Consider the following 11,836-nt stretch of genomic DNA (forward strand, 5'->3'; position numbering starts at 1 on the left):
ACCCCGAAAACAAGCAGCATTAGAAAAAGCACCTCTCGGAATTCAACAGGCAGACAGAACTAAAGCTAACCCAAGAATGTAATTTTACCGATTTGTAATGATATCATCCCAGATGTTCATAGGATCCATTTTAGCATCTGGATATCTGCTTGTCCAGATTCTGAGAAGTCTCTTAAGGGAAGCCTGTGAAGCTAAGTTACCTAGAAATCAATGAAGAACACTTTAAATGCATCTAAATCCAGACAGAGTGAAAAAGGCCTAAACCAAACATAGTCTAATATTCAAACCAGAAAACTGCAATAAAACAACCCACTTGCATTTCTGGGCTTGCATTAAATACACTACTCTGTGATCATACTGCTTTTGTTTATTGCTGAAGCACAGGAGATTCAATAAGGACATCAGTGCCAACTGTCACTGGAAACACCACTGGGTAGGTTCCATATTTCTGTTAACTAAACTTAATACATAATTCAGCTTATGTGCATAAATTTGTATTTCATGACTACCTCAGTAGCTATAAATTATATACTACATCGATCTTTTAAGCCAACCACTATTGGCTACCAGAAGTAACCCCAACAAAAATCTTAAGTTTAAAACTATTATTTACACTTTTAAAAGACATACTTAACTCTTACCACAATAGCTAGGCTAGTAAAACTGCAGCAGAACACAGAATTATCTTCAAGCCTATCTTATACAACTGCAGCAGTTCTTACTGTCAAGATGACAGCAAGAAGTAACTCCAGACCTATGCTCCTTCAAACAGGAGTTCAGTCCTCTAAGTGTGGAAATAGAAATTCAAAGTTCAGGAAACCATGATTATTTAACACAGTGAAAGGAAAAATCACTTAAGAAAAGAATTTTTACTTCTCTTGGTCATAAAATTGATGAAATCCTGTATTTCTGTCAAAGCTTGTACAGACTGCAGTTTGGTCATTCGACTTTGATACAACAAAGTATCAATACTGGCATAGCTCTGAAAAGAAAAGGAGAGAATGGAAGATTTCATATAGAGAATTTATAACGTGGTTCTATTCAGTGCATCTTTTACAAGTAATTTAATAGCCTGTAATCTGAGAGCAACTCTGCTTTGGACAAGCATAGAGGCATATTCTAGTTGCAATTCCTATCCTAGGTTTTAGAATAGTCCTACAGTCTAAGCAGACTTGGTAATGGAGGGAACTTGTAACCTCTCAATGTAATACTCTTTTCAAGTTTGTTCTGGGGACATGAGGCTTCTGAAAAGATGAATGAAATAAAACTGCCGTTAATCTGAACAAACAATTACTCTGAAAAATTTCTAACAGATGAATCCAGCAAAATAAATTAAAATGGGAGGATGCACTCCACTGGCTGGCTTACCTCTCATCATTGCAAGTAGTGAATTCAAAGGAAGTTTTGTCATATGATTGAAAAGCACCTAGATTTCATTGTATTTGGGCAAGCGTTTCTCTCAAGAGTATAATCTAGCAGCAATAACAGCAACAAGTTTCATTGTTCCATGAGTTTATACAGAAAAATCATATCTGAGAGAGGAGAGTTTGTTACCTGCATGAAGATCTGGATGCTATTGCTAATGTAATATTTGGCTCTGTCAAAATCATCTTGCAGGATGTAAAGGAGACTAAGTTCTTGGCTGTAATGCATTTCTATAATGGCTTTCTTCTGTTCTGTCTTCATTGCCTCATCAATAAAAGTTAGCAAAGTCTGGTCATTTTCCCCGCTGAGCAGTAACTTCAACTTACTGCGTATTATATAGGGCAGATATGTCTCCTACAAGATGAAAATACAGTCTTTATTTCTAGGAATGGAATATTAGAGGATCAATTTTTTGTTATCAGTGCCAGATTGAATAAATATAAAAAGATTCTGAACAGTTTTTTTAAATGCTTTCCCTTTACACAAATTCTAAATTGCTAACAATCACAGAAGCCTTTTCTGATAAGCTCAAGAAGTTGTTAGCAAATTCTACAAGTTTCAAAACCAGTGGTTTGGTAACTCTCAAAACATGAAACAAATAAAAGCAATAAAAGCAGCAAAAACACCACAAGAAGATGATGATAGACCTGGTCCTACATGACCAGCCATAAACACAACGTAAAAATTAAACATCATAAAACCAGCAGAAGTAATTGCTTCAATTATCTTATATATCAGACTCTGCTAATTTCCATAATACAAGTAACCCAAATAATGCAATTGATTTCCACCCACAATCACATTACTTTAGGACATCCCTGCAGAGATAAACAACAGTGCAGTATCAACAAAGCTATTTCTAAAAACCTGAAAAAATGGATCATTCCACGTTTTGCTTAGGTCTGGGGGTTTTCCACTATCAATATTAATGGTAGCACAATACTCCAGAGACTTCCACTCTGTGAGGTGGTCATAGCATTCCAGAGATGCAAGTTCCCAGAAGTCCTTCTCTGCTTCTGTTGGCTCTCCATCTTGCCAGTCTTCTTTAGAGAGTGCCTAGGGAATTAATTTCAGGGGGAGGAAGGTTCTCAGCTGGAATCTGACACTAGTTTCAATTCTAAATCACCAGGAACTTAACAATAATTCATTGTCTCATAAAAATATCTATTCATTTACTGGAATGTTACAAACATTAAATGCAGAAAACTCAAACTTGTCAGCATTTATATATAAATTCATTTCAGGTAGCCATCTTTAGTAAACCTGCATTTTTAAAGAGCAAAGACTTTAAAAGAAGGTTAAAGAGATCCTTCTTCATTTTTACCCGCTAAAATTCAGATTTTCTTTGCCATGGACACATGCAGTTTGCTCTCTTGGGGTGGTAGCACGCCCATGGCGTTTTACTTGTCTGCCTAGGTGATCACACATGTGAAGCTTTGTAACAAACAGTAAAAAGTATCAAGCTTACTGCTCTGCTGTGGCTGCTCATCTGTTCCCATGTCTTTACAGACTGAACCATCAATCAAACAAAACACAAGAACATTTTAAACAGTATGCTGCTTCTCAAAATGTTTAATTTTGGCTTATTAGTTTTAAGTCATGAGAGATTTATGAAACAAAAAAATCTTGTTGTCATTTTACCTCATCGTAATATTTAGCTGCTTCAGCATAATCACTCCTTGCTTCTGCTATCAATGCTTTCTGTGTAACTTCCTTAGTCCCAATCTTACCACTGAAAATGCCACGAAGGACATCATAATCCCCAAGAGATCGGTACAGCCTAGTAAAATTGGAAAGGGAAATCTTTTGATTCGTTGAACAGAGGTATATCAATGCAAACAAATGCTATTTAAAAAAATAATAATTCAATAAGCAGTAACACTACTCACTTGTAATATAAAAAAAATCTTTTACTATTTCTTATGTAAGATCATAAATATATATTTAACTAGATAAACTTCATCTTGCAGGGTGATACCCGAACTGTGGAAACTCCTGCAGTTGAAAAACTATGAACAAGATGTTTTTCAGCAGTCTGATAGCATCACCAGGGTGCCACAGCTCTTTAAGTCTACTGCTCTAACTGGAAGATAGTAATTAATTGACAAGAAATTAAAAGCATATGTAATTCTAAAAGAGGGAAAGACTAAAAACGAAATCTCATAAGCTATAAAGGCAGAGTTCTTCACAAGGCAAACCTAAATGGGAGTAAATTGTCTCAAACAAGAATTTACTTTGCAAGTTCAATCCATCTGATCACATCTGGGGGAAGCTCTGTCCTCCCGCGCATCCGCTTGGACGGGGGCTCCTCCGCAGGGGACAGAGACATCAGGGCGTGCTCCAGAAGAAGGATGCCCATCGGCTGCTGTAAACTTGCGAGGCAGCTCGTGCTCACATTAGCCGAATCCAGTTGTAGTAGCTCTCTCTGCTGGTAACTCATTTCCTATAAAATGAAACAACAGGTGTCTACTTGGTCTAAAACTATACTGAGAGTTACCTTTTACACATCACCTATTTGGTATCCCTTTTCTTACAGTGCAGGCTTTGGAAATAAGTCGTTAAATCTCCAGAGGTTCACAGCTCTGGGAAAACTGGAATCTTTTCCTTCTGTGCTGTTGCTCTTCGGACAGAGAACAGTAGAGATTAACCCCTCTACTTCGTCTGTCTCTAGGGCACAGGACACCTCTCTTGACAGACACACACGGGAATTCGGGGAGAGGTAGATGGACACATTTCACAGCCTCAATCTTTCCTTCTGTTTGTTGGCAGTGTGGTGCCTGCTACACAATAGCTTTCACTTAACCTACTGAGTGGTATGCCATAGGCCAAAGGCACAATTAACCACGATGTCTTCTCTGAGCTGGAGGCTTTCTATCCACGCACTTACCCAGCTTTAGCATACCACAGCTTCCTGTTAGACTCATTTAGTACTGTACTCATCTAGTCCTGCCTGATTTAAAGACATGACAATATTTATAGCAGATCTGTACTGTATTTAACATTAGCCTAACTATAAATAACCTCTTTTTGGGTGATAAACATTCTTGTTTCCCCGAAGTTTTTTTTAAATACTTAAATCATTATCCCAAATGCCGGTAAATATATCAAGAAAGTAGCAGACAAGTTTATTAAAGCCAGTGTTGGGTTTTTTTTCATGTATGAACCTAAAGAAAAACTGCAATAATATCTTAGCCAAACAGGAAGAAAGAAAAAAAATCTACAACATGGAAAAGGGGCAATATAACTTTCATTACAAGAAACAGTACCAAGTTTTAGGACAAAAATTAGTTTGATTCTTGCAATACAGTATGTTCAAGAATACTAAGTAAAAAAAAAAATCTCTATTTGGAAATTGCAACAGGAGACTGTGAAAAACAACCAAGTTACACTTCTTTGATAAACAGCAACCACCACAAAAACTGCAGAATAGGCATCTGGCATAAGCAAACTCATTACATAATTTGTATAGTTGAGACTCTCACACCAAGGAATTTGTACTCAATAAAAAAAGCGAAAAAGAACAGCTTCTTCTAGCTTCCTGAGTTACAGAGCAGGGGGACCCCAGCGAAGGGATAGCTCCACCTGCTATTCAGGCAATTTCAACTAGCAGTTTCTATCAAAGCTGCACGTGCCCCAGACACTCCTATGTACAGGCACACATTCCTTGACTGATAACTTTTAGGGGTTATGTCAGGGACGCAGTGCCAACTGCACAGTCTAAAAACTTAAGAATAGCTTTGCTAAGGTAAGACCAAAAGCCCTTTCTCAGGGAGGCCTACTAGGAAAGTGCGTAAGAACGCTGCAAATATAACGGTATGTCCAGAGAACGAATACCCTCTCAAACTCACAATTAACAGACATCAACCCACATCAAAGGAGATATCTTTGCATTTTGGCGACTATTTGATCACTTATCTTCTGAAAGCAGAGGGAATGTTCCTTGCTCCATATGCAATGTGTTCTGTCTTTACTTGTACCACATGTTCAAAGATTAGGATGAATAGCATCCAAGCTGGCCTGACATCTAAAATATTTATAAGGCAATTACATGTTCTCTGGAGGCCAGGTATCTCACAGAATCACAGAATCACCAGGTTGGAAAGGACCTTCAAGATCATCAAGTCCAACCATTAATCCAGCGTCACCATGTCCCCTAAACCATGTCCTGAAGCGCCACTGCTCTCTGTGGAGTCTATGTAACTTTTGACATGGACTTAACTTCTTTCTTAGTATTTTGGCTGGTTTTTAATCTGTCCTGAAAGCCAGTCCCAGAGCTTCATAGCCAATTTAAAGATTATAGCTGTAGATGAAAACAGCTCTTTTCATCACCAGGTTACTCTCCTAATGGGACTTGAACCTGTAGAAGACTATAAAGTTAAACAACCAGAAGGAAAAAACAGTGAATTCGGAAGCCTTTCTGAAACAAGCCAATGTTTATTATACTGTTGGTATATGAAACAGAAGCTGTATTTCCAAATGGCCGAGCCATTAAGACAGCCTTTATGAGCCAAATGAGAGTCTCGGCACTGTGTGTTCTCACTCACCCTCTCCCAGCTCTCTTTCCTGATCAATATGAACTCTATTCCCTGTTGGGGAAAAGACTTCCTCTCACTGTTACGCAGGACGCTCAAATACACAGGCTGAGGCTTGCCTTTGTGCTGCTGTTCTTTTGTTACTGAATGGGAATGGCAATGAGATGCTCTTATCGCTCTTACAAAGTCCGTATTTTTGACTAATTTTAACTTACCTATTTTTTGAGTCTTCATTTTAGATCTCTTCAGAAAAAAAGTAGCCTAACACAACAGTGTTATTAATAGGGTCTAACAGACAGCATAATTCAACACAAATAATAGTATCAAGACAGAGAACCAACAAATGCAATGTCAGGAGGGAATATTAACAGATAGCTATTGTGAGATGTTGGCTCGAAAAATACCAAGACAGCCCAGAAAAATCCCCATAGCATTTGACCTTTTATGCAGCTGCACAGAAAAAAAGTAAACAAGAAATTACATTTTTTCAGATGTGTAAATACAAGTACTAAGAAGCAAAGTTTGTCACTGTTTAAAAAGCTAGTCCAAACTAGACATTTCTCCTGTATTACGAATGACATCTACTGCCACAGAGTATTTGAACTTCTGTAACAGAAAGAAGCTGCCATTACCTGCCACTCAAAAAAAGATTATTTTGAGAGCTACAAACCAGATGCAACATTAAGATCAACACAGTTGACAAGAAACGTTAAATACAGTGACAATGAGTATGTAACAGATGCTTGGACAAGTTTTTTTATCTCCATGAAAATTGGGGTTAAGGATAAAGTTCACAATCTATTCCAGGTCAGTATAATCTCATAGCAGAAAGGCTTGTTTTTTCTTTCTAGTGAAACAGCTGTGGTGCATGCACTTACCCTTTGGTGGGAGTGAGTCCTTCCCTCATTAACGAAAATACCCAGACAACTACTTTAGGGGACTAATTTGAAAAAATAAGTAAGAGAGGCTAACAACAAACAGTCTGACAGCTACTGATATCCTCAAGACATCAAAGTACTCCTCAGTAAGCACTTCCCAGAAACAGGAAGATAAGTACATGACACCCACGTAACACTTTTAATTGTTCTTGTGGCTTTCATTTAAAATAAGTCTCATAATGTTTTAATTGCATTAGTAACAAGAAAAGGTGACTCAAACTCTACAGACCAGAAATTGTAGAAACCTTGAAAAATCAGTTCAGAGACATGAATTACCTTGTTCACCTTAACAAGGATCACTTGAAATATCCATTTGGTTAACAATTCTCTTTCCATCTCTGTCTAAATTTCAGTAACAGTATCTAACCTTCATTACCACTGCGTTTATCACACATTCAGACAAAGACATTATATTCAGTTTCTTTCATGCCATATAGCAGGATTTACCTGAATGCACGCAATAAATGGTGGAAAGTAAGACAGACTCATACTCAGGAAATTATTGAAGTTGTTCAGCAGCTTCTGGATGATGGCTTTTTTTTCAGAAGGAGTTTTAGATTTTTCTACCTCATGAAAAATTCCACCAAACAAACTGCTGAAAAGCTGCTTGGCAAATGTCGGATCTTTCTGTAAATTACAACAAAAGCAACAAAGCCACTGAATTTTGCTGTAATACAATAAGCTAATAAATAAAATTAAGAGATATGACCCACCCTGTACCTAATCCTTATGTGGACGCTTTTTGGGAGTGGAACAATTAGTCTGGCATGCATCACACCTATGCCAGGAATTACTGTACTACCCATTCAAATCCCACCTTAATTCTTCTACATAAAGAAACTCTAAGACAATGTAGGTTTCAGGCCAGAGTGTTGGTGGAGAGGATGGAATTTACAATTTTCACATATTCACAATTCCCACTACAGGAACCAGACACCCAATATCATCTTATGGACACTATTGCCAGTGAAGAGGGTTTCAGGAAAAAACAGAAGACATCAGCGTGTGAGGAGACCCAGACCTAACACTGAGACAGCTAAAACAGAGAGACAGACAGTTCCATCTGAGATTTAAAGGCATTTTTTCAACCCAGAAACACATTTCTATGTGTAACAATCCTATGCATCCTGGTCTATCACAGGCCTGGAGTTCGGTCTAACTCTTGATCTAATGCTATTCAGATAACTCATGAGTGTGCCACTTCCTCTCTTTACACAAAGCTAAGGGACCATCAAAAGCAATTAAATACAAAGGTAATCAGGAACACTGTGACTTCCCAAACACTGTAAAATGGGATAGATTCAGCCTACAGTTTCTACTGCTCTCAGGTAGGAAAAGGAATATTGGATCAGCTTTACTGAGTAGTCTGAGTCCAGTCTTACCCACAGTAACTTCATTATAGCCATATAAGAGAATAAAAATGGCTGTTTTGTTGCTGTACAGTGAGATATCTTTGCAATAAGGTCTGTAAAGACCACCATCATCTGTTTCTCAAGCAGAGGAATCCAGAGGCAATGGACAACAGCTGATGTCTCGGGTCCTCAGTGTTCAACTCAACTGCTCAGGGGAGACAAGCTACAAGGCATCTTCTGTCATCACTGCACCAGCCCAGGGGTAGGAGAAATACTCCCTCAAAATAGGCTCTTTAAATGTGTATCACAGCGGTTGACTACAAAACAACAAATCAATTTTGACAAGAACAGAAAACTTTACAAATGACCTTTGAAAAGCAGACAGACCTGGGCAAGGCCCTGCAGAGGGGCAATGAGACTGTAGTATTCAATCTGGATGTCAGGAAGGTCTCCTACTCGGTAACTTCTGTACAAAGTAACCTGGGCATCATGCTTCATCTTCAGCTCAGATTTCAACTCCTGAAACGCATCGCTCATGTTAAAAAAATTATAATCATATTACTTACAAAGAACTGTGTCTAGAAAGACAAAATAAGAGCATTTCTTAAGTGTTTTATAAACTTTGCCATGCTTATTAAAAAAATACATTTTCTATAAAGCTGTAATATGGTTAAACCCAAAATTATCTTAGTCAATTAAAAACACCAAAGTCTTTTTCATAGACTTACATCAGCCATTAACTTCTAATATTAATGCCTTGCAACTCCTGCTTCCATACAGGTAGTATTTAAGTCACTTTTAAAGAGAATGATTATGACTGACATCTAGTGAGCTGCTATGGTTTAATAAGTTACTGCCTGCCAGCTGAGCCACAGTAGTCCATAATATGATGGTTCTCAGCCTGGCCCAGGTGCAAAGTAAAATGAGGTTTCTAAAGCTAGTGTGTTTTATTTCACACAGTGGGATGGGGAGGGGAAGGAAGAAGAATGAACCTGGTAGAACTGATTCCTAATAAAACTTAAACCAAACCATAATAAAACTGAAACCTATCTCTTCCTCTGCCTTTCTTCCTTTTCATAGCACTGATATGCTATAAGGAAATCAGCAGTAAGTTTAAAGGCTGGGATTTTATTTTTAACTACTGCCATTACCAGTTAAACCAGCAGACAGTGGGTGGATATATGCATTGGTAAAATGGAGCAGGGAAACAGAAGAAAGCTTGAAGGTTATTTTTTCCTCTTCTGTAAACTCTTTGTAATTTTGCTGTTTGAGCCCATTTTTCTTCTACACAACTTGAAAGGGATGATTTTCAAAAAACTTTCAAGAGAAATATGCTGGGATAAATTAGGGTTTTGCTAAAGCTTTGCTCAGGACCTACTTTCTCCTGTTTTGCCCCATCAGGTACTGTGTTAATGCAAACCACCAATTTCCATGTGTGTTTATGTGCAACAAATCTCTTGAAAAGTTTAAGGGGTCCTGACAGCATTCATAGTCTCCTCTAGTTTTTTATTGTGGAATATCACAGGGGCTTTTGTTGGTTGTATTTTGGACTGCCATACAGAACACGTTTACAGGTTCTCTCTTGCAAGGTGGGAGGAAATGGTAGTTTTAGCCTGCTAGTAATATATATTGGCTAAAATAGGTGTTTGTGTGGTTCTTCCAGACACAAGTTCTGTTTACACAGTTGTCTGCAGCTGCAAAGAATTATAAAAGTGTCTCAAATTGGTAGTTCTCAATCCTGGGTTCCTTTGCTCTTGGTCTAAGTGCTATCATTTTTGGACAATAATGTATGTTATTTTTAGTAACATGAACCTCTGAAAAACTGTTACAGAGCTTAAAAATACTTAAACTTACTGTTAAGTACATAACACAACCAGGAAACCCACATAGTACTAGGTTTCTGGCCTTGATAAACACTCAGCAAATGATTATTACTGACATTCCTTCTTAAAAGTATGCAACATTCTGGCTAGTCCATCAGCTGTATCACATTTTTGCGTTCACCTTCAGACACTGGATAATGTTCTCCAACTATTTCTGCAGAGTATTGTAGCTTCAAGCCTCCTATTTTCCAGGAGAACAACTGTAAAGAGCTTCCCATAGCTGTTAGGGACTCCATCACATAAAAATCACTTCACACACATTAAGTGGTAGGCTGGAAGTGTTATCATCCAGCTCTTTTCTCACTCATGCTAAGCAACATCATTTAGCTTTAGGCACATAAATAACACGACTTCCAAATAAAACCTTCTAAAGCTCTTCAAGTAGCAACCAGTATCTTACACCTACCCTTTCTTCACAAAAGTACTTCTAGAGATACTAAGGTACTAGAGATACTGAGTACAAGACTGCAGACGGCATTGGGACTTAAGGTTTCAAACTTGTTTGGATTGACAAACCTTTTCTCTTTTCTGTTCAGCCACACCTTTTCTAGCATAAATCAGACTGAGTTTCTCTTGATCCTTCAAGAAACGCCTTCGCAGTCTTAGAATTTCTGCTCGTTCTTCTATACCTAGGGAACACACAATCATGTCCACAGCTTTTCCTTTCTCAATCAAACTTCAGATTTAGGCAAGAGCATCATATAGTAACAAACATCATCTTTATACTTACTAGCTTACCAGCTAGTCTCCTACATTTCATATCCAACAACTCAATGCAAGGCCTTTCAATAAGATAGCAAATTAAAACAAATTAAGTTGTACTTAGGAGAAGAGGTAATAAGCATTTAAGCACATGGACGAGGTATAAGGGTCAAACTATTGTACTGGTAAAGGCACTAAAAATCTTGAATTTTATGAAAATTTTATGCAATTTGTTCCATACGACAGGTTTATTTTAAGCTCTCAAAGGCAAGTATGGAATTTGCATCACATTCCATGAAGAACATGGCTCCCTACATAAAAGAGGTGCTAAACATTCAAAGATTGGGTAATAATAATACAGTGCTGTATTTTGTAAGTTACTGTTACAGAACTGTCACTGGATCAACTGATGCTCAGGACAGTCATGGAGAAAGGCCACTTCACAGACTGTTCATTTCAGTCCATTTCCTAGGAAAGAAGACTGAGCAAACAAAAACATATAACTGTAACTGGTATTTTCCTGGTAGAAGACCAGGGACTGTCTGGAAGGTAGACTGACCTCTCTGTTTCTGTAGTTCAGTGTGGTCCATTCAAAACTGCGCTGCAACACTTCTTAGGTATTGAAAAGTTCAATCTTTATAGCGGTCTGCCTGAACTCCTACTCTCATCCTTCCAGTCATAATTTTAATGACCAGGTAGGCAAGGATGAAATGAGGAAGAAATGAGGAGCCCAAGCCATTCCAGAACAGTACTGATATTTTTTAGTTATCAACTGGGTGAATGAAGGAGCATTCTCAGAAAACAGCTGGTAATTCTAACGACAGATTGCAACATGTTGTAGATTGTGTCAGCACAGTTGAAAGGATTTGTAGAAAATATGTTTAAAAAGATCTCTTCTTTAAAGAGGTAAGCAGTTAAATTTGAAACAGAAGGGACAGAACTGTCTGACATTCATGCTATGATCATCTTAGGGAGAGGCAGGAATGCAAAGAACACACCGACTC

At 37.9% G+C, this 11,836-nt stretch overlaps 1 protein-coding gene across 1 annotated transcript in view; it reads right to left on the minus strand.

Annotated features, from left to right (window-relative positions):
- The window catches only part of PRKDC (protein kinase, DNA-activated, catalytic polypeptide), a gene marked incomplete at its 5' end in the record, with an annotated part of 82,421 nt that overhangs the window by 19,516 nt on the left and 51,069 nt on the right, over positions 1-11,836 (minus strand). The window contains 9 exons of the mRNA XM_010289835.1: positions 89-200; positions 874-982; positions 1,555-1,779; positions 2,293-2,481; positions 3,067-3,205; positions 3,660-3,868; positions 7,343-7,522; positions 8,635-8,766; positions 10,647-10,759. Of these exons, the coding sequence (XP_010288137.1) occupies positions 89-200; positions 874-982; positions 1,555-1,779; positions 2,293-2,481; positions 3,067-3,205; positions 3,660-3,868; positions 7,343-7,522; positions 8,635-8,766; positions 10,647-10,759 (1,408 nt within the window). The remainder of the gene's footprint in view (positions 1-88; positions 201-873; positions 983-1,554; positions 1,780-2,292; positions 2,482-3,066; positions 3,206-3,659; positions 3,869-7,342; positions 7,523-8,634; positions 8,767-10,646; positions 10,760-11,836) is intronic.

Source organism: Phaethon lepturus, unplaced genomic scaffold (assembly GCF_000687285.1).
Source record: "Phaethon lepturus isolate BGI_N335 unplaced genomic scaffold, ASM68728v1 scaffold1636, whole genome shotgun sequence".
NCBI lineage: Eukaryota > Metazoa > Chordata > Aves > Phaethontiformes > Phaethontidae > Phaethon > Phaethon lepturus.